Source organism: Arabidopsis thaliana, chromosome 2 (assembly GCF_000001735.4).
Source record: "Arabidopsis thaliana chromosome 2, partial sequence".
Lineage (NCBI taxonomy): Eukaryota > Viridiplantae > Streptophyta > Magnoliopsida > Brassicales > Brassicaceae > Arabidopsis > Arabidopsis thaliana.
Window position 1 is genome coordinate 15072501 of NC_003071.7, and position 22158 is coordinate 15094658.

At 35.7% G+C, this 22158-nt stretch overlaps 5 protein-coding genes and 1 long non-coding RNA gene across 10 annotated transcripts; 3 read left to right on the forward strand and 3 right to left on the reverse strand.

Moving 5' to 3' along the window:
• Positions 1-386: 386 nt before the first annotated feature.
• AT2G35910 (RING/U-box superfamily protein) lies at positions 387-1640 on the reverse strand. Its single transcript, NM_179923.2, has one exon. The coding sequence runs from the start codon at positions 1376-1378 to the stop codon at positions 725-727; it is 654 nt and encodes a 217-aa protein (NP_850254.1). The 5' UTR covers positions 1379-1640; the 3' UTR covers positions 387-724.
• A 1202-nt stretch (positions 1641-2842) lies between these two features.
• AT2G35920 (RNA helicase family protein) lies at positions 2843-8312 on the forward strand. 3 transcript variants are annotated; one of them, NM_001336581.1, is made up of 16 exons: positions 2843-3347; positions 3430-3603; positions 3695-3794; positions 3872-4090; positions 4177-4272; positions 4419-4694; positions 4800-5003; positions 5080-5238; positions 5698-5790; positions 5895-6109; positions 6199-6358; positions 6498-6771; positions 6850-7042; positions 7147-7330; positions 7431-7799; positions 7881-8312. In NM_001336581.1, the coding sequence occupies exons 2-16, from the start codon at positions 3458-3460 to the stop codon at positions 8004-8006; spliced, it is 2814 nt and encodes a 937-aa protein (NP_001323637.1). In that variant the 5' UTR covers positions 2843-3347; positions 3430-3457; the 3' UTR covers positions 8007-8312. The 3 variants fall into 3 exon arrangements, with proteins under 3 accessions (NP_001323637.1, NP_001323636.1, NP_850255.1); NM_001336582.1 differs by having other exon boundaries at positions 3458-3603; NM_179924.2 differs by having other exon boundaries at positions 3091-3347; positions 3458-3603.
• Positions 8313-10354: 2042 nt separating this feature from the next.
• PUB23 (plant U-box 23) lies at positions 10355-12059 on the reverse strand. The gene has a single exon (NM_129152.3). It carries the CDS (start codon positions 11834-11836, stop codon positions 10601-10603), a length of 1236 nt encoding a protein of 411 aa, NP_181137.2. The 5' UTR covers positions 11837-12059; the 3' UTR covers positions 10355-10600.
• AT2G35935 (uncharacterized protein) lies at positions 10853-11840 on the forward strand (the record flags this gene model as incomplete). The annotated part of the gene is made up of 2 exons (NM_001336583.1): positions 10853-11207; positions 11730-11840. The coding sequence occupies exons 1-2, from the start codon at positions 10989-10991 to the stop codon at positions 11838-11840; spliced, it is 330 nt and encodes a 109-aa protein (NP_001324636.1). The 5' UTR covers positions 10853-10988.
• Positions 12060-16261: 4202 nt separating the features above from the next.
• BLH1 (BEL1-like homeodomain 1) lies at positions 16262-19915 on the reverse strand. 3 transcript variants are annotated; one of them, NM_129153.3, is made up of 6 exons: positions 19727-19915; positions 19567-19615; positions 18357-19286; positions 17651-18039; positions 17506-17566; positions 16262-17420 (listed from the first exon to the last, which is right to left on the reverse strand). In NM_129153.3, the coding sequence occupies exons 3-6, from the start codon at positions 19197-19199 to the stop codon at positions 16671-16673; spliced, it is 2043 nt and encodes a 680-aa protein (NP_181138.1). In that variant the 5' UTR covers positions 19200-19286; positions 19567-19615; positions 19727-19915; the 3' UTR covers positions 16262-16670. The 3 variants fall into 3 exon arrangements, with proteins under 3 accessions (NP_181138.1, NP_850256.1, NP_001031490.1); NM_179925.3 differs by lacking the exon at positions 19727-19915 and having other exon boundaries at positions 19567-19678; NM_001036413.3 differs by having other exon boundaries at positions 16265-17420; positions 18357-19615; positions 19727-19853.
• On the forward strand, positions 18019-19264 carry AT2G35945. Its single transcript, NR_140731.1, has one exon. It is a non-coding gene; the product is annotated as an other RNA (long non-coding RNA).
• Positions 19916-22158: the final 2243 nt, after the last annotated feature.

The following is a 22158-nucleotide window of genomic DNA, read 5'->3' on the forward strand; positions in this document are numbered from 1 at the left end:
ATAAGATAAGAGTAGTTTTATCATGGTCAACTCATTTTTATCATCTCACCTACTTAATTTCAGCCAGCTTGAGATTGGAGACAAAAACAATCGTTTTCAAGTGTTTTTTTTCTTCTTGATTTATATCTCTTAATCAACGTTTTATATCTTTTCTTAAGGTCCTCATAAAAGTCTTTTTCTCATATCATCATATGTATTGGCTAACGGTTTACCCAATAAGACAAATACGCTGTTAAATATCTGGTTTTGTTTAACAAAAAAAAAATTGCTAATAAATAAACCATATGATTGAGAAAGATTGTCAGACTGACTATCAAAAACGCCTAATTGATTCGATCCCATTATCTTAAGTTCCAACTTGTCCTCAAACTCTTTTTTTTTTCTTTGACGTCTCAATATTTAAAATGATCTCTCAAAGTTCAATACAAGCCAAGAAACATATTTGCCAATATTCAAAACGACTTTAATTACTCTTTCTTGGTACGTATGTATAGATAAACTCGTTCACATTGCTTAAAGAAAAACTAATCCAACAAAATTGTGAAAAATTCATCCTTAACCTCCTTTCTCTTACAAATCTTCGGCTTCGAAGAGTGTATATACAGTGATCAGTTAGTGACCAAAAATAACAAATTTACAAGGAATTAAAAGAAGAATTAATAACGAGTTTAAGCCGGAGATTAGTCAAGATTTCGATTTCTTCGGTTATAAAATAAACAAATCACTAGGACATTCTTGTGGCGGCCACGGAGGAGGCTAAAGGGACAACCTCGGCGAGGGGAGTAGACAGAGGAGTTGGAAGCGGCGAAGTCCGACACACAGGACACGTAGGATTGAGTCTAAGCCACGTGTCGATACATTTAAGGTGGAAGAGATGGTTGCAATCTGGTAGCTGCCGCAGCAGATGTTTTCCCTTGTAGTCTCCTAAACAAATGGCACAACACGACGCCGTTGTTGGTCCCTTTGCTTCCGAGTAGAGAATCTTTGGATAGCTTTGAATGGTGTCCTCGTCAAGACCGGGGACAACGTCGATGATGACATGGTGGTGATGGTGATGGATACGTGTTGAATCTTGGTTGGTTTGTGAAGGTGAAGAAGAGAGCTGGTTACGTGTGCAATAGTATGAGGTGAGGGTGATGGTGGTGATGAGGAGGAGGACCCCGATGGAGACACCGATTCCGTATCGAAATCCTCCTATGTCGTCCGTGCCGAGGAGGCCGTTGTAGTCCGGCATCTCGGACGGTGGCGGTGGTTGGAAATTGTTCATGGCGGGTTTGGTTTGATGGTTTTGTTTAATGGGTTTGGGAGGAGGAAGAGGAGAAATAATGGAGAGGTTTTTGGTCAGCGATTTGATATAAGACAATGTAAATTGAAGCATCTTGGGGTTATCAAAAGTCAACGCTAAGAGAGAGAGAGAGACAAAGGGAGGAAATGCATGTGAATGAGGATAAGAAAGCTTGTCAAAGCAAAGCAAGAATTGTGTGACTTGTGGATGGTTAAAAAAATATTCAATGTATAAATTTTCTAATATTGTATTGGTAATACTGTAATAGTATAACGCATATATAAATATATTGACCCATTAATTCGTTGTTTATTTCAAACATAAAACACTTAGTTGCACAATTGAATTGGATACAGGGCTAATGAATTTAACGTGTGACATGTATTAAGATTTGATTTAGGAATGTAGGGAGGGGCCAGTGGCTAAGATTAGAGAAGGTTTACGCTGAATTAGTTTGAAGTCAACGTTGTACTTATATACTAATCTTGTTGTTTATGTACGTTTAGTTATCTCCTTTATTCAGGCTTATTTAAGTCCAATCATGTCACCTAAGCAACGTTTAGTTTCCTTCACTTGCTTTTAAAGTCGCAGTGTTATCTTATTTTAGTATTAGAATATTTAAAACTTTGAAATCTCTCCATATTAGAAGATTAATATAAAGTTTTGTTTTTCTCCTAAAAGTGGCAAGACAATAAAATAAAATATAATTGTAGGTAAATAATTTGTATATACTAGGAAATCCAAATTTAACCAATTGAGTCGTGGGCATTAACATTTGTATTACATAAAATTATATTTTGGCAAACTACCATAGGATAAAAATCATTCACTTAACGGCCAAGTTACTAACACAAGGCATCTTTGATAATGGAAAACAATCTGTTGGACAGTTGTTATTAATGAAGAAAATGCGTCATTGCATGCTCGCATGATGTATATTTTAATATACACTAGCTATGATAGTATATAAACAGATATACATGTAATTAAGAATGGAGATAAATGAACGTATATTATCCAGGGGCGGATTCATTTGGTGAAGAATGAATGTATTCAGTGAATTTTAATTGATATTCGAATACACCATTGTTATTGAACACTTAATTATTGCCGCCGCTCTTCCAATTTTTCAATTCTTTTTTTCCCCAATCAGTAGAGTAACTATGGGCTTTTAAAACCCATAGCTCCGGATTCCCAATCATATATTCTATAGTCTATGTCATCTAAAACAATATGAATTTAGATAAACAATTTATGACCTTCAAGCCATATATTTGGGCCGGATACTCAAAACATATGAAATTACACTCAAACACTAATTGAGCTACTTAGGCCAAATATATAAAGGAAACACTTACTACTAGGCATAAAAAGTTTGGAAGAAATAATAAGAGAGAAAAAAATGTTATAATCCTGACATTGTTTTTTTATTGTTAACTCACTCTTGGAATAAGTTGTCCAAGTCTCATAGTTGACTCAGTTTGGTGGTGTCACAAATTAGTTCCATCATTACTAATTTGCTATCAGTTTGGTGATGTATCAAATACTGTTGATCTAGTAATTTCACAAAAAGCGCATATCTTCCGGCTAATGATATTAGATTTACTCATATGTGTAATGTGTATGTATGGTTGAAAGTTGAAGCTAAATTAGGTTTAAGTCACTCATATCATATGTGTGTGTTATCTTGTATAGTGTAATACAAAATTCAATACAAAATTTTCCAATAAGCAAAAATAGTCGTCAGTGCGAGTTCAACTTTAAACTGTTTCAAACTTTATATTCATTACGAATGCAACAGTCCCTCTCTTGTTTCTCCACGCTTCGCTTTCTCCTTCCATTTTCTTCCAAACTCTCTCCGCTTCGTCCTCTCTTTCACACCGCCGCTATGCCTCCTCACGGTCCTAATTCTCAAGGTGGTCGTCGAGGCGGAGGTCATTCCTCCGGTCGTCGTGGTGGACGCGGCGGCGGCGGTCGTGGCGGTGGTGGTGGCGGCCGGGGGGAACAGCGATGGTGGGATCCTGTGTGGAGAGCTGAGCGTTTGCGCCAGCAACAAGCTGAGGTAATTGATACATTGTTCTTGTAGATTCTGAGTTCATTACTTCAATTTAACGATTAGACATTGATACATAATTTCGAATCAGATGATGAAGTAGTCATAATTTATCTCAGATGGAAGTACTTGATGAGAATGAATGGTGGAACAAGATTGAGCAATGGAAAACAGGAGGAGAACAAGAGATGCTAATTAAGCGTAATTTTAGCCGTGGAGATCAGCAAACACTTTCTGATATGGCTTTGCAGATGGGTCTTTACTTGTAAGTCTCTATATCTTCTTCGACAACTTCGTTTTAAGTCCATATGGTGAGAGTATGTCATGAATTTGCTTATCGTTTTTTGGAATGGAAGTCATGCGTACAATAAAGGGAAGGCTCTTGTTGTTAGCAAAGTTCCTTTACCAGATTATCGAGCGGATCTTGATGAACGGCATGGATCCACTCAGAAAGAGGTAATAGAGATGTTGCTAGTACGAAAGTTTTGTACTCAGTGGTGGCTGCTGAAACGCTTATACTCTTTTTCTTGTAGATTAAAATGTCCACAGAGACTGAGAGAAAACTTGGAAGTCTTTTGAAAACAACACAAGAATCAGGGTCCTCTGGTGCCTCTGCTTCAGCTTTTAACGATCAACAGGATCGTACTTCAACTCTTGGCTTGAAAAGACCTGATTCTGCTTCCAAATTGCCGGATTCTCTTGAGAAAGAAAAATTCAGTTTTGCACTCAAGGAAAGGCAGGAAAAGCTTAAGGTACATGTATTGCTAAAGTAAACCGTATGCATTATGGTAGATGTAGATTCTGGACATAACATCAATTTATAACCGTTTCAACACAGGCAACTGAGAGTGTAAAAGCACTTAAAGCGTTCAGAGAAAAGCTACCTGCTTTTAAAATGAAAGAGGAGTTTCTTAACTCTGTTTCACAAAACCAGGTAATTGTTTGGTATGTTTTTCTTCTCTGTATTCCATCAGCTATTATTTCTGCCTCTCTCCAATAATATTGTCAAGCTATTTTTTTTAGTTGTCTTGTGTTGTGTTGATCTTGCGCTTATAGTTGTGTCCGTTGTTTATTTTTCAGGTATTGGTAGTTTCAGGAGAGACCGGGTGTGGTAAAACAACACAGCTTCCTCAATTTATATTGGAAGAAGAAATATCATCCCTAAGAGGTGCTGATTGCAACATAATTTGCACTCAACCTCGACGTATATCGGCCATATCTGTTGCTTCTCGTATATCTGCTGAAAGAGGTGAATCCATTGGTGAATCTGTGGGTTATCAGATTCGTCTAGAATCAAAGCGTTCTGATCAAACACGATTGCTATTTTGCACTACTGGTGTTTTACTCCGGCGGCTGGTAAGATACAACTATTCTACTACTCAACTACTCATCACATGTAGTTGAAGTATGATATTTTAAGCTTCTTTACTTTGAAATGTCGAATCAATTGTTGAAATGCAGATTGAGGATCCTAATCTAACTAACGTAAGCCATTTGCTCGTGGATGAGATTCACGAAAGAGGCATGAATGAAGATTTTCTACTAATCATACTACGCGATCTCCTTCCTCGACGCCCAGATTTGCGTCTTATTCTGATGAGTGCTACGATTAACGCTGACATGTTCTCAACATACTTTGGGAACTCTCCCACTATGCACATCCCGGTATGTCTAGTTGTAAATCCAGTGACTTGTTTATGATCTGATATTCGTGACTTATCTCTTTTCAACTTATTGCCAGGGTTTCACATTTCCTGTGGCAGAGTTATTCCTAGAAGATGTATTGGAGAAAAGTCGTTATAATATTAAGTCGTCTGACTCGGGGAATTATCAAGGTAGTTCGAGAGGTAGAAGAAGAGAATCAGAATCCAAGAAAGATGATCTGACTACTCTTTTTGAGGTATGCTATGCTACCCTTGTTACTTGCAAATCTCGAGAGCTTGTTTCTTAGTAAAAGAAGTATGAAGCTTCATTTTGATACCGCTACAGAAAATGTGTATACGGAATTGCATAATAATTCCTGTTCTCAAATTCATCAGTATTGCATTCAAGTTTGGTTCATTATTCTGATTCATCTAGCCTAAGAACTGTTTTTTCTCTTTATATTTCACGCTGATATAGACATTTAGTCTCCATGTACGTGGAAAGATTAAACCTCAAGAGTCAAAACCAAGCTTAGTTCACGTGGGAATTTAAGTTTATGGTTCAGTAACTAAAAACGGCTCGGTTGTAGTTTAGAAAAACACATAAGTCTTGATCTTTTGCATTTTTTTCATCATCAAAGACTGAAGCTTACTAGAATATGTTTTACCTTGAAAGCTAGAAGTCTGCCTTATCAAGTTTTTTTATTTTTTGATAGGATATTGACATCAATTCTCACTATAAAAGTTATAGCTCGGCCACAAGAAATTCTCTTGAAGCATGGTCTGGTGCACAGATTGATGTGGATCTGGTATGAATTTCACTTTATTCTCTTGGTAATCCAGCTAATTCCAGCCCATATCATCTTTTACTGAAGAATCTCATCATGAACTGATCTTTGAAACTCTGTCGTAGGTGGAGGCAACAATTGAACATATTTGTCGTCTTGAAGGTGGTGGGGCGATTCTTGTCTTCCTTACTGGCTGGGATGAGATTTCAAAACTGCTTGAAAAAATTAACATGAACAACTTTCTTGGAGATTCGAGCAAGTTCTTAGTTCTTCCTTTACATGGTTCAATGCCGACGGTTAATCAACGTGAAATTTTTGACCGTCCACCTCCTAACAAACGGTTAGCCCTCTGAGCTATCGATTCGTCATTTCTTCTTTTATCATTCTGCTTTGTAGCAACTTTTCTAAGCGAATGCTCTGCTTTTGTAGGAAAATAGTTTTGGCTACAAACATTGCCGAGAGTAGTATTACAATTGATGATGTTGTATATGTTGTGGATTGTGGTAAAGCAAAGGAAACTAGCTATGATGCTTTGAACAAGGTGGCATGTCTCTTGCCATCATGGATATCAAAGGCTTCAGCTCACCAGGTATTCGACTAACCATAAAATTGTCTATCAGTAATCAAGATCCCTTTCATTCAATGATCTAAGTACTGCGCCCAGATCATAGATGTGCTTGTAAGACTTAAAACCCGTGCTTTTCTCTGTGGCTTTGGTACAAATGCAGAGACGAGGTCGTGCTGGACGTGTTCAAGCTGGAGTTTGTTATAGGTTGTATCCAAAAGTTATCTATGATGCTTTTCCACAGTATCAGTTACCAGAAATCATACGGACTCCATTACAAGAGCTATGCCTGCATATCAAAAGTTTGCAAGTTGGATCTATAGGCTCATTCTTGGCAAAGGCACTGCAGCCACCAGATGCACTTGCTGTTGAGAATGCTATTGAACTTCTCAAAACAATTGGGGCTTTAAATGACGTGGAAGAGCTTACACCCCTTGGTGAGCAGCAACTCTGGTCTTTACTATTGTTTTTTTAGTTTGTAAATATATGCTACACTCAAAACCATCATGTTACAGGTCGGCATCTTTGCACTCTACCCGTGGACCCAAATATTGGAAAGATGCTTCTGATTGGAGCTATCTTCCAGTGCGTCAATCCTGCTTTGACAATCGCTGCTGCTCTGGCGTATCGTAGCCCATTTGTCTTACCATTAAATAGGAAAGAGGAAGCTGATGAAGCCAAACGATATTTTGCTGGTGATTCCTGCAGGTATGACATCTATAGGCAAATTACGTTTATTTCACACCGTCAGTCAACCAGGTCACTGTGTTCTGTTTCTTACGGAAAAGATTTGGCATATATGTGTTGTGCAGTGATCACATTGCTCTTCTTAAGGCATATGAGGGATATCGGGATGCAAAGCGTGGTGGAAACGAAAAAGATTTTTGTTGGCAAAACTTTCTTTCCCCTGTAACTCTAAGGATGATGGAGGATATGAGAAACCAGTTTCTTGATCTTCTATCAGATATAGGGTTTGTAGACAAATCAAAGCCAAATGTAAGCATCAGGAACCCGTCCTAATACTTCAATTATATTTTCGAACCCTGATAAAATGTGAAACTACTGATCATTTTCATTTGCAAATGGTGCTTTTCAGGCATACAACCAATATAGCTACGATATGGAGATGATAAGTGCGGTTCTATGTGCGGGGCTGTACCCAAATGTTGTCCAATGCAAAAGAAGAGGGAAGCGCACTGCGTTCTATACTAAAGAGCTGGGTAAAGTTGATATCCACCCTGGATCTGTCAACGCAAGAGTGAATCTCTTCTCTTTGCCGTACTTGGTCTACAGCGAAAAGGTGAAGACGACAAGTGTTTATATCCGAGACTCGACAAATATATCAGACTATGCACTCCTTATGTTTGGTGGCAATCTTATCCCAAGCAAAACCGGGGAAGGTATAGAGATGTTGGGAGGGTATCTCCATTTCTCAGCCTCGAAGAACATCTTAGAACTGATACAGGTAAAATTGGAATCTCTCTGTCAAATCTTTCTTGTTCTTCATGTGTTCTTGTGATGCGAAGAGGATAATATGATTGTGCAGAGATTGAGGGGAGAGGTGGACAAGCTACTGAATAAGAAGATAGAGGATCCGAGTTTGGACATAACAGTGGAGGGGAAAGGAGTGGTCTCAGCTGTGGTGGAGTTGTTACGTAGCCAAAAACATTAGGTATTAAGCAAAATTCCAGTGAGTCTTATCGTAGTGTAGAGGGATTAAGAAACGTTAGTTATTGGAAAACGAGGTGAATAGACTTTAAACTCTGCTTAAGTTATAAAAGGTAATACAAGTTGTAATTTTAGAGCTGTTCCCATTTGTTTCGGTTAGGCCCGAGTTTTGTAGTGGTGATCATCTTATTTCCCATTGCATCTATCTTTCTTTCTTTCTTTGTGGTTATAATGTTTATGTTCAAATGAAAACAAACATTTGTTTCTGCTTTTAGCAATTTCGTCTCGTCTCAATGCCAATTGCTTACAGAGGTTGAGTTTCGACTATTGCATTGTTAGCTTATAGTTTTCAAATGTCATGTAATTTACGTATGATAGTTTGATAATTGTCAATCTCTCAAAATCATAGCTTAATTACAGGTCACCATATCCGTAGAGTGGGGCTTTACGTGTCTGTTTTAGGTCCTTGTATATTTAATACTTTTAAAATCACAAGTCATTCATTTAATTTTAAGTTTAAGCCCTACGTTGCAGTGAAATCAAGTCTCTCGCTCTCGTCAAATGATAATACAACGATCAAATAAAAACGAAGTCTTCTATTGCGGCGTCAAAATTGTTTGGTCCTTCACGTCCCGGTCCACATATTTATGATATATGTTTGCTTATATAACGCATGCGTTAACATATACATACCGGCGCGGCGCGTGTACTTGGATCAAAATATGCATGGAGAAAAACATAAAAGCATGGCTATGCATAAATATGTGGATATGGGGCTTCTTCTTATCCACCTGAATGTATCACATACGAAAATTAGACATTAATATAGCAATAAATTTGATGGTCGCAATTACTAGTCCAAGTCCCATGGAAAGAAATAACGATATGAATATTAACTTATACATCTAGAGCATGATGTATTCATTGAATTTTATATGGTGCACTGAAATTCAAAAACAAGAAGACGATGTTCGAATTCACTATTGAATTTCTTGTTGGACCATCCATGTGTATTAACAAAAGAAGAAATTACAAAGATTAGTCAAGTAATTCTAACCATAATAAGCTACCATGCAAATAATAATGGTCGATCAAATGTTTAATGTCTTTACACATTTCAAAGAACGCAAAAAATTTAAGATTATGAATGCAAAGTTTATAAAATTCCAACGTGTTTTAGATACCACTTGTCCGTCGTAGTCTCGTGTATTAATTACTAGTAGCGTAGAAATAGTTGTTTTGTCTGAAAATCGTTCATCGTGATTGTATATAAATTTTTTTCGTTTATCGCAATCACGTACGCATGTGTCAAGTAATAGTATTCCATCCATAATTTCATTTGATGGTTGAGAAACAGTACACATACAACTGTTTTATTTATCGAGTCGAAGACTTTTCTGTTTATTTATTTATGTATTATGAATTAATTTTATGAGTATTGTTCAACTACAGCTACAACTTGTGGTCCAATCTGGACCTACCTTTTGTACTTTTAAACTCATCAGATTTTGGAGAGCTGCTCGCAATAGATGACTACTTTTCTATTTTTCTATCACTAGCTAATTCCTTCAGATTATATATTACCATTAATAAACAATGGTCATTCTTTTACTTGTTTAAAAGATATAAACTATATTTCCGGGTGGTGTGGTTCTATACTGGCCTGCTCCTAATTTTTCTTCTGTGTCAACTTTTTTTGTTTATATTTCTTTTTAGGTGGCTTTCTTTGTATTCTATATATCTCTTTCATAAATATTTGTCTTCACTCTCTCGACTGCGTCCTGTAGTACTTCGACGTTTCTAATTTCGCTGGTCAATGAGAATATGAGTCATTACATGTGATGCAAAAGTATAACACACTGATCTCTATGTGTTTTATAAGAATGGCAATTAATATTGTAATTTGGAGGAATGAAATTTCAACTAGATGCGATCTAGACTAAAGATTTTCTTTTTATTTTGTTTTTGGGTACCCTCGCTAGTATAAAATTTTTGCTTTGCAATATGCCAATATATATATAAAGACCATGTGCCCCAATTGTTAAAAATTATACAAAGATTCTTGCAATAAAATACGAGGTAACGTGCATCGGATTAAATAAGAACTTGGAAGAAAAGAATTTTGTCTAATTGAATGTTACAAAATAATCCTACAAACCAAAAGAAAGAAAAATATTTTAGGAGAAAACTTACACATTTACTCGTTCAAATAAGAGATGATGAAATTAAATGATATATATATATATATACTCCTTTACTTGGATTATAGTGGAGATTAAGAGGATACATAAATTGAAGAAAAAAACTTAAAAATAAAAGCGTTACCAAAATAATGAAAATGAAAGTGACAATAGCCTGGTAACTTGTGATTTTATATATGATATCTTTGCAGTTTTTCATAAAAAAAAATATTTGATGAACATTTTCCACTATTATCTACATTGAGAACATCAAAAGTACGAAATAAGAAACCTAAGGAAAATTGGATTAATGATATGAATAATTGAATACTCCTTTAGTTTTTTCAACAGCATCTCTCATATATGTGATTGCTCTCACTGAGAATTGGACTTGTTTGTATTGTTTTCTTCGTTTTCATCAGCAGGGATATGCAAGAATCATGTTTTTTGGGAGACAAGGCGAGTCCTTCCAGACCCTAGCGTGCAACTTAAGCAACTCCTTTGCCTTCTCTTTGGTCTTACCTCCACAGCTTACTTGAAGCACAAGACAAAGCTTCGCTACAACCCCCAACTGTAACATCTCGTGCAACAAAGCAGGCGTTGCGCAGAACCTTCCCACCGACAACAAAACCCTAACCGCTCTATCGCTTGCTGTCTGTGAAACCCTAAGTATCTTCTTGCACACCACCGCTATGGCTGCTCCGTGGTTCAAGAACTCGGCTCGTCCCTCCGCACACTGACACAACAGATCAAGAACCACCATCGCCATCTCTGGACCTCTCCTCTCTGATGTGAAGCTCTCGTCCATGAGAAGCTCGATGATCACAGAGATTACTCCAGCTTCCACGGCCTTGTGTCTGTTCCTTCCCCATGGGCATATGTTCACCAATATATGCATGGCAGCTTTGGTCGCCTTCTGCGAGATCCGGTCGTCCAAGATCTGGACGACCTCAGTGAAAACCTCTGGCTTGAGAGTCATACTCTGCATTGGATCCGCTACTTCGAGAATGTTCTTGAGAAGCAAAGTGGCATAGACTCTGGACTCGTACATCCCACGCTGCATGATCTTCGTCAACGACTTTACGATATTGTTATCTTTCTTGTTGTTTAAAAGATTCTTGAGGACTGTCTCTGAGGTCTCGAGGTGGTAAAGTAAGTTGAGGGCTTCGTCGGTCAAACTCCCATTTTCTGAGTCGTTGCTTACGATGTTGGCCAAGAACTCCGGTACTCCCGCTGCCTCTAAACACCGCTTGTTGGTCGCGTTCTCCGACACAATCTGACGAAGTCGTTTGAGACACTTGACTTGGTTTTCATGGGAAGAGGCTGAATCTCTAATGAGCTTTTCGATCTCAGATTTACAAATCGGAGGTCTTGGGGTAGGGATCCTCTCGACGCCGTAGGAGGCGTTTAGGGTGCACCAAGATTGGATGAGACGGCGTAGAGTGTGATTCGGGGTGAGATCCGCGTCGGTTATGTCTTGTTTGGTGACCGGACACGAGTTTTTCTTGCCTGCAAATAGCCATTTCTCGATGCTGTCTCTGTCGTAGGTTATTCCGGTAGAGACTATCACTGGATCTTTCATGATCTCCAAAGAGATAGGACAAAGGAAGAACGGAGGAATCTCGATCTCTTCATCCATTATTCCTCCGGACATATGATGAAGATGCTGAGGACTTTGACGAGAACCCTGACGAATATATTGATCAAAGAAGCTAAGGGAATATATCTTTTTCTTAATACAAGTTGTAGTAGTTGGGTTTGGGAAGATGTGAATTGGTTTGAATAAGTTAGGAGGAAGAGAGAAAGGAGGTTGGGTTTAAATATAAAGGAGATGTCAAAAATTCACAATTATTAAAAAAGTCAAAACACGGAAAATACAAATATTATTAGTTATTACACACTCTTTGTAAAGCTGTCCCTATAACTATATGCTAAAAAAAGAAAAAATCTGCCCCTATTTAATAAAGTTTATTAGTATTATTTACTCATAGAAGGAACGAACGAGGAACATAGATTTGACCTTTTATTTTCGCTGATGAGTTGGGTGAAGAAAAAAGAACACGTGAGACGTATGAAAAGGTTTGACTTTTCAAAGAGAGATTGTAACAAACGGATAAGAAAATTGTGATAAAATATAAAGAGAGCCATTTGGTCGCGATCGTGGCGGTGGTGAAGACAAGAGTGTCTACTGTCTGCTTTGTGTCTTTTAATTGATTGATTCTTCCTCTCTTTTTACACATTTTTGCCACCCGTTTTGACTTAAGATTTTCCATTTTGTTGTGTCGTAAAATAAAATATAATAGTGAGAGTATACAACTTTTCTCGTACGGCCTTGTTTCTGTTGATTATTCATCAATATTTACTAAATACTATCAAAGTGAAATGTATTTATTAATCAAAAATGAAAATAGAAATTGGTGGAATTTTGATACATTAAGAAAAAATATCACGTGATGTCGCTTTACTATTGATATATGAATACTATAACCATATAACGCACATGGGTCTTTCATATCCCTGTAACCAATACCCTCATACATGTACTTCATAACCATTTCCACTTTCATAGATACTAATGTCCTCGAGCTTATCACTCAACATGTTGACACTGACCCAACCGAGGCTCTCGAGCAAAATACTCGACGCATTTCCTTTATAAAGGTCTTTAAGACTTTCGAACCCGTAGTTTGGCAACATCACACGATCAACAAAACTACAAATCTCTAACCCATCGTTTCTCGACTTTGATGATATGGCATCTCGTTCGAGGATAATTTTGTTTATGGTCTTCATGAATATCACAATATACAATTTTGCCAAAATGGTATTATCCTCTCTTTATTTTTCAAAATCACTTTGTTATTTAAAAAAATATCTCCTTTTATTTTTGTTAATTATTTTCAGAAATTATACATAAACATTAGCATACAATTTCTTATTAAAGTATTTTCCACGATATGATAAATCTTTATAGTTGGCTCCTCATCACTAATTCACTATCATTTACATTGTTACCACGAGATTGTTGTCGTCGTTTCGTTTCTGATGTATCATACATGTAACATATTGTTACATATTTAACGTAAGCGAATAGACATAATTTGAACAATTTTATTCATGGAATAGTTTGATGACGTTTGTTTACATAAAATTTGAACAATTATTTTTGGAATAATAGTAATTATGTGGAGACAGCTCTATATATAAATAATAAAAAGTTAAAAATGATTTTTATATGATTTGATCTTTCTTTTTTTCAAGTATCAGAAAACATGATTTTTCAGTAACATATTTGTTTTATTTATGTTTTACATTGCTATACTGCTCTCTCTGGTTGGCTTTGGAGTTTATTTTTTGTTTGATTAGAACTCTTTTGTTTTTAGTCGTCTGCTTCGTTGCCTAAATAGTTTTTTCATTGCTTTGTATTGACAATTGATATAAAGAGTAGAGTAAGAGTTATCTGGAACCAACGCTTCAAAATAAGTCGTTATTCGGATATATTCTTATAATCAACAGTCTTTAATATTTGTTTTGACATTATTTTGCTTGCCTTTGTTTCGTATAATAAAATGCATTAATGCTCTTGTGTTTTAGGCAGAACTGAGCATGCCGACACGATAAAATCAATCTCTGTTAGACAATTACATTATTTAGATCATTCGACCGACGACGGAACAACCGGCTATCAGGATTTGATTCTTCACATTTTTCTCGGTTAAACTTATTAGTTTGACTTGATGACGAAGCATCTTTTTAAAGTTCTTCTTCTTTGCCCCTGCGATATGGGTGGGTGACCCAAATTTTCAATTTCATCATCCTATACTTCGTTTACATTTTCCACGATCGCAGTTATAAGTTATGGGTAGCCTCTTACTTCTAATTAAATTAAAAAACGTTGTTCTCTTTTGATTATTTCTTCTTTTGTTACCGACAAAACCTAATTAAATGCCATTAACGGTCCTCTTGGACCCAAACGAACTATATAATTATGTTCAACTTTTTTCTAGGCTCTTCTACAATTGTTTGAATATTGACATTTCGTTAAATCGTTTTTCGTGGTTTTTCATACTTACTTTGACGACGTGAATCATGCATGATATAATTGTCAATGGCTCTCTATCTAAAAGTCAAAGTCTTAAAAACTGGAATATATTTGATTATTATGAGAAACATCTTCTTCATATATAAATTTGACGTAAAAATATAATTTGTGTATCGATCATTGTTAAATCGCGTCTCGTATTATTGAGTTTCTGACAGGAATTTACTCATGCTTTAGTAAAAATTGTATGATTAATTAATCAAATCATACATATTACTCGACTCCCACTCAAAAATTTCCAATTCTCAACGTAACATGTCAATAACATCTACTTCAGAATTATCTATCAATAGAAAATTTGTAGAAGTATACCATCAACATATAAAAAAACTTATGAAAAAATCGACAAGAAACGGATTTCTCTTAGGAGCAGTCATTTCCTTAGGAGGTACTTAATGAGGTATGATGATGTTACATACATTGGGATGAAATTTTGATAAAGGAATTAGTTTAGTAGAGATCGATCAATGGCAAAACGTATCACATCAGGGATATGCATGGGTGCAAAACTGCAAGTGATCAGCAGTGTGGAGCTTCAACAACTAATGCCACCGACGCAAAATATAACACGGTTTAAAAGATATTACCACCATATATGCATGAATGGAGCATGCGTGTATGAAACTAATATATTATTCTATACTCATACAAAGTAATTCACTAATTCATTTGACCACACTCTTTTTAGATATATTAAACAATGTGATCTTACTTTACGACTAACAATTGTAATTGCTAGGTACAATGCATCTAAAGCTCTTCTAGCAATTTTAAAATAGTTTAAGAACTTCCTTTTTATTTTCATTACATAAGTGTTTCAATATTTCAAGGAAATGTCACAAATTAAAGCATTTCATGCCGTTTCTGCATATCGATAATATAGTCAATTAAAATGATTGTAGAATGCAACATGATGTATACTAACTAGTATTCCGTTTATCTATCTGATAAGCACCATAACTAATCTGGTTCAGGTATGAAAAAGCAAACCAGTCCGGTTAGAGCTGGTTTGTTCTTGTACAGACTGTTGCTGTAAGTAAGAAGAAGGGCTTAAACGTTACACATTCAAATAAGGTAGTCGTTAAATACAGTGTGGAAGTTGTTGAAGTGGACAACTTCTGAACATATATTTCGAGGACTTAATAGTTGATTATATTCCTACCAAACCTTTTTGTTTTTACATGACCTTAACATTCAATCAATAGTTTACCCATGAAAAAACCTCTCTGTAAAGAACTTTTTTCTTATTATTGTTTTTCTTTTTGGACAATAGAATTTTATTTTTTATAATTTAAAAAAGGGTTGTTGCGTTGGGCCTAAACAAAGTGATGTTGAAGGGAAGCTTAAAATGAGTAATTTGGGTAACAAAATCGGAAATTTTATTAGATTCTGGGCCTCAGTTTTAAATAATGAATTCAAATTTGTTGTGTTTTTCAACTTTTGACTCATGAATTTGGCTCCGATAGTCGCAACATATTTCATGTGTTTCACTAAATTTCATTATTTATTAATATCTATAGAAAGGTATTTGGGCCCAAAAAAAGTTATGGGCCGAAAATGAGTAAAATATATATTAAATATTCGCATATGTTTTTGTAAACTTTTTTCTTACAAACCTCTCCGAAATTAGTCTCACACTCTCACGCAGTCTTCATATAAATATTCTGTCAATGTCTTTAATAACAGAAAAAAAAAATTGTTACTGTTATTGTAAGTTTATCTCTCAGCAGGTGACGCTATTCTACAAAATGATTTGAACATTTTCATTTTTATATATCTTGAAAAGAAAATTTATAACAAGTTTTATAAACGTTAATCTTAATTGATTTAAAAAAAAAAACTATACACAAAGTTTGAAATCTGAATTCAATTCAACAGTTCGTAAGATCTTATTTCAGAGATTGCTTTCTTTGTTTTTTTTTATATTTGTATTGTGAATGTGTAGAATTTTATTTAATATGCTTTTAACACATAAACACTCCTCAAAAAATATTATAAGTTTCCAGCCGCTTAAGCATACATGTCATATTCGGAATCTATACAGCTTAGATCTAATCTGTAATCATCATTCCATATTTGATAGATCAGTTCACTATCTTATTAATTATTACATTGTAATAAAAGTAAAAATATATTTTGGTATACACCCAATGCAAGCTATTACACGTAACTAATCCATATACATATATAACCCTATCCATCCCCCAATAGAAACGAAAAAAAAAAATTACAAAATCGATATACAACCGTCGGCCATATATAACCAAAGACTAAAATTAAATTTTGTTCTTTGTTTTGGTTCAATGGTATGAGAAACTATATACTAATTAAAAACTAGAAACGTATATAATAACCTGTTTCGGTTTCTCCTTCTAGAGAGATGGGTTTATGCAACGAAGTCGGGCAATAACTGAGCCACATATCTCTTCTGGTTCTGTATGTTCATCCCATTGTAAGCCGCGGCAGCTGCCGCTGATGAATGTGCGGTTGTGGTCGAGCTACCACCATTGATGGTGGCGGGTCCATATTCCTCTGTTTCTCCTATTTTCACTCTTCTCCCTATAGGAATCCCATGGTGGGTCTGCATGAAACCCTGATGGTGCGTGGACGACAAGCTATCACAATGAGGTAAACCTAACGTGAGGGACACGCCATTGTTGTTTCCTGAGTACCTTTGCGCCATGAGCTCCTGGTCTGAGACTACATCAAATCTTGACATCTCATCCATTTGGTATTGCCCGAAATTACCCATGAAAGGGTAGCCACCATCTGATCTTATCCCTTGCCGTTCTTCTAGAATCTTCATCGTGAGCTTCTCGTTGGAGCTGAAATCCGCATTTATTGGCTGCATCATTGTCTCGTCGCTGGTTCTTAGTCTCTTGGGGCTTCCTTGCATTCCAGTGACGCCTTCTAGGTCACCGTTGTGATTGGGATTCATATGGTAATTAGTGTCCGCCATTGGGCTCTTTTCTTGGTTACTTGTTGACTTTGAAGCAGAATCTTCGTTGCTTTGATCCAAAGGAGTCTTTTCCATGGATCCCATGTTCTTTGCCTGCTCCTTCATTTCCTCCATGTACATCTCCTCCACCATTGGTTTCCATAACCGAACTCTCGCGTTTATAAACCAGTTCGACACCTAAATAATTAAAGAAAATAAATTTACTTAAAAACGCTTTCTTAAGTAACCTAATAACACAAGAAAGAATCATTTTGAAACGTACCTGGCTACGAGTGAGTCCTGTTTGCTTAGCTAGCATGTGCTTGTCCGAATCCTTAGGGTATCTAATTAAAAGAAAGACAACTTAGAGACTGAGTTTGTGTTCCAGTGATGAAAAGTAGTGCATGTGTGTATAGTGGGTTACTTACGGATGAAGAAAGTGTTCGAAGAGCCAAGCACGGAGAACTGAGACGGCTCGTTCTGGGAGACCACGTTGAGGTCTCCAAGCATTATTGGAAGGATGTTGAATCATTCCCAGTTGTTGAAGAGCTCTTTGCTGTCTCAAGTGGTGGTCCACGAACTTGAGCCTCGACCCCTCAAACCTCCCAACACCAGACACTGAATCTTCCTCCCCAAGACTCTTGTTGGCCGCTTTTATCTGACCAGCGATCGCCTCTTTCAAGCAACGGAACTGTCTTGATATGGTTTTCAATGCTAGCGACGTGTATGACTTCGCTGATCCTATCCCTGCCGCTTGCTCGAACGAAGAGATCACCATCTGCATCTGCTGGTGGTACTGTCTATATCTCTGCTCCACCTTTTCATTTTTCAACCAACAAAGTAACGTGAGTCTTATGAACATAAGTGTACGGTCTACATAAATATAATCTATAAAAGTTGTTAGTCTTTACTAAGAGAGGGACAAAAAAAAAAAGATTTCATCAATCTTGTAAGTTGTCAATTTGAGAAATCGGAAGAGCAAAAAAAAAAAAGGATAGCTTAATATACATATAAAATGAATTGTGAAAATGACTGAAAATCTTAGGGACAGAACTTTTAAGTCCACTTCATGTGTGATATAAGAGAGCACTCAGTATATGTAGGCTTATTGTATATAATACGTATTGTTGTTACCTCATGAAGCATGTTACTAAGTTTTGCTTTCTTCATCTGTATTTCTTGTCTCTCTGCCGTGCCTAGCTCCACCGGACGTTTCCCGGCTGCTTCTGCTCCGCCACCGGAACCTTCTCCTCCAGCGCCGGCCGATGATTCTCCGACAGGTTTATCATTTCCGCAACTACCCTTTTTCGATGAGAATAGTTGGGATTTAGCGTTCATGTCATCGGAATCAGCGTTGACTACTTCGTCAAGAAGCTCTTGTGCTGCCTTCAAGTACTTGGAGCTAACAAGATTAGCTATACCGTTTGTTACCCCCGATCCTGTAGAGCCAGACCCGACCCGGATATCTTCTCCATGTCCGGACCCGAATCCGACGTGAATAGGCTGGTGTTGTTGATGATGTTGCTGTTGCTGCTGCTGTTGAGACGAGAGGGTTAAAGAGAGGCCTTGCTGCGCGCGTGGCGTCTCACACGCGGCTTGCTGGTGAGTGGGATCCACTTGGTGGCTACCGTAGAGACTGTACTGCACGCGCGGAGGATAACCGTGAAGTACGGAGATGTTGTCGGCGGCTGTAATGGAAGCAGCTTCGTGACCTGAGAGTGGTATTCCGACGAACTGCTGGCTCGCGTTTGGCTGCGGCGCGTGGGAATCGAGGAAAACGAAACTACTGTTGTTGTTGTTTGTGTTTGTGTTTGTGTTGTTGTTGTTGCTATTGTTGCTGTTGTTGTTGTTGTTCGAGTCGTTGTCTTGTTGGGTGTACTGAACGTAAGTAGTTGGATTCATGAGGATCAACGTTTGAAGACCACCGTCGGATCCGGCAGAGATCTCCGGTGGGTTTCCGTGAAAGTAAGCAGCCATCTATGTATAATTAGTAGTTGTTACACACGAATGAAACGACGTCGTTTTCTTTGATTCTCTTTCAATTCTTGACCTTCTTTCACCAAGCTGATTGATATCATAGAAAAACAAACAAAAGTATGAAAAAGGAGCAAAAACAAAACCACTATAAGTTTAATATAGATCTGTATATATATACAGTTGAAGCGAAGAAAAAAAGAATCGTGATCACATCAAGAAGACGAAGAAGAAGGGATGAATTATGGATTATGAGAAAGAGAGATTGAAGGATATGGAAATTAAGACATAATCATGATTGAAAATAAAATAATAAAATAATAGAGTTAGAAATTGAAAGAAAAAATGAATATTATAAAAGATGAAGAACCTGGATTGATAGAGATCTGAGGATGCACGTGTTTCATGATCATCTCAAGCTGCAAAAGGAAAGTTACATTAGAGAATTTCTATCAAAGAGAAAGAGAGAGAGACAGACACACACACATACACACGAATATACACTTATATATATATATTTATATGCATACCTGTGTTTGTGGAGATGTGTGTGATTGCTATGTGAGTTTGGTCTCTGTGTCAGACTCAAAGATCTCTGCAACTCTTTTCTTGCTCAAAGGGGAAATATAAAATACATTTAAAAAGCTGAGAAATAATATATAACAAAATAAAAATGACTAATATATATTGAAAGAGAGAGAGGATAAAGAAAGGAGAGATAAAAGATACCCATCTTTTCCTTCACTCATTAATCTTCCCACAGTCCTTAGTACGCCACCATTTTTCATCACTTTCTTTCTATTTTATTTTATTTTAGTGTTGTGGTCGGTATATCTTATAACCAAAGTGGATTTTTTGTTAAATGGGACAATAACCAATGTTTAGGACATGAAATATTCACTAATGTAACTTAATTTTACATTCATATATTGATATATACTTGTATCCGCAAAACAATTTGTGTGTGTGTGTGTGTTTACGTTCACCACCAGCTAATATTACTTATCTTTTTAATTTAATATGCTAAATAGACATTCCAACCATGTTGGAATTTGTTTTCAAAATTGATATTAAACTCTACACTTAGATATAGCTTTATGTAATCATTTAAATTAGTGTACTCTAGAGCAATTGGTTCAACAGTTTTTTTAAATAGAAAAAGATTAATGAATAAATTAAGAAAAAGACATAGCATTCTTTCATACTGCATGTTCAAAAAACCTTTACTTCATGTTATTATCACTATATAGCATGGTGATAAATAAGTTACAAAGTACATATATATCATAGGGAGCTAAAATTCATAAAACTAAGTGAGAAAATGTGCATATAATTGTTTGTTGTTGAAATTCTAGTTTGACATCCAGTACAAGAGATAATATTAAATTCGAAATATTTCAACTTCATAGACATATGTATACATTATTTGGTAATATATATGTGATACGTATCTTATTATAAATTTAGAATTGGTATACTTGAAAAACAGAGGAACTTGTATGATATGACTTTGGCCTTTTCATGTATTGACCAGGTAATGAACCCACATATCATAACAACCAAACACCCTTTATTTAGTTATTTATAGACGATATAATTTCATAGATGAAGTAAATGTTATCACATCAAGACATAGTGATATGTATGTCGTGTCCAATTTAGAATCATATCATTTTCTTTTAAAACATTATATTTGTATTTATTTAATAAAAAGAAATCCCACACGCATCTCAATCCAAATCTTTCTTTATTGATATAACTACAATCCTGAACATAAAGTATTCTTCGGATTACTATTCTTGCAGACTTTTATCATCTAGCAAGTTCAGAGTGTACACTGAGGATGGCAACGAACTTTGAACTGATTATGATTTATAAGTAATAAAATTAGTAATGTTTACGTTACCAAGTTCTTTTCATTTTTTCTTTTTTCAACTGTTTTTTTCTTTAATTTCATTTCATTATTTTCCTCAGCAGATTAACTAAGATACTTTATTTACAAAGTTTTATATTACCACATACACATAAAAACTTAAAACGCATCAACACTTTATTCTAGAAAATGAATAGATTTCATTTTTGAAAGTCCTACCGTTAGTTTATATTTTTCTTCCAAACACTCAAATAGGTTAAGAGTATAATATTTTAAATATACATAATGGGATTAGAGAAATTGAAAACTTATACGGAAAAGTGAATTGTGTCAGAAGATCCAAACAGCACAAAAACGAGGAAACGTCTCCTTCTGCAGAAACCTAAAATATTTAATCACACAAAAATCTAAATTATTGAGAAAGAGAGGAGAGAGGAAGAAAGAAGATGATAACGATAATGATAATGAAGCATGATGGGGAAAGAGTGGGTCCCGTTAAATGTATATTTACTTTTATTTCTTTATTTCATATATTCTTTTAGTTTACCACGTATGTCTATTTTTAAAGGGTATTTGACTAAAAGTATTTTATTTAAAATATAATTAGAAATATAGTAGATAATTTTAGTTGATTAATTGCAAAGAGTGTTTAAGTTCATGAGAAAGTCTTTTTTAGTAACTTGTATTTATTTTATTTATACGATATAGATAATTATAATTTGTATGTAGAACAACAAAAACATATGTGGACAAATTTGCTTATCTTTTTGAATCGTTTACCGTCCACATAAACAAACTACCAGTTATGTAAAATAAATCATCCATAGCGCATAAAAACTGGTATCTTGTTATTTTTCAAAAGCATTTTTGAAACTAGTATGTTCATATTTATACATATCTTATTGTTGATCAAAACAATTGTAGGGTTGGCCTCATGTTTAATAGTCTCACTAAATTTCAAACAACAACACTCAGAAAAAATTGTAATACATTTATTGATGCGTGTTTTTTTAAATTCTAATAAGATGTAAATAGTATTTATTATAATTTTATTTGTTGCGTGAGTAAATATACATGTGGTGATTACCA

Bases quoted from the DNA above. Each gene is read 5' to 3' on its own strand.
- AT2G35920 (NM_001336582.1), top strand. From the start codon at position 3,078: ATGCAACAGTCCCTCTCTTGTTTCTCCACGCTTCGCTTTCTCCTTCCA. The intron at 3,604-3,694 runs GTAAGTCTCTAT...TTGGAATGGAAG, and splicing joins TTGCAGATGGGTCTTTACTT to TCATGCGTACAATAAAGGGA. The intron at 4,695-4,799 runs GTAAGATACAAC...GTTGAAATGCAG, and splicing joins GTGTTTTACTCCGGCGGCTG to ATTGAGGATCCTAATCTAAC.
- PUB23 (NM_129152.3), bottom strand. From the start codon at position 11,836: ATGTCCGGAGGAATAATGGATGAAGAGATCGAGATTCCTCCGTTCTTC.
- AT2G35910 (NM_179923.2), bottom strand. From the start codon at position 1,378: ATGCTTCAATTTACATTGTCTTATATCAAATCGCTGACCAAAAACCTC.
- BLH1 (NM_129153.3), bottom strand. From the start codon at position 19,199: ATGGCTGCTTACTTTCACGGAAACCCACCGGAGATCTCTGCCGGATCC. The intron at 17,567-17,650 runs GTAAGTAACCCA...TCTTTTAATTAG, and splicing joins TTCGAACACTTTCTTCATCC to ATACCCTAAGGATTCGGACA. The intron at 17,421-17,505 runs GTACGTTTCAAA...TTAATTATTTAG, and splicing joins CAGGACTCACTCGTAGCCAG to GTGTCGAACTGGTTTATAAA.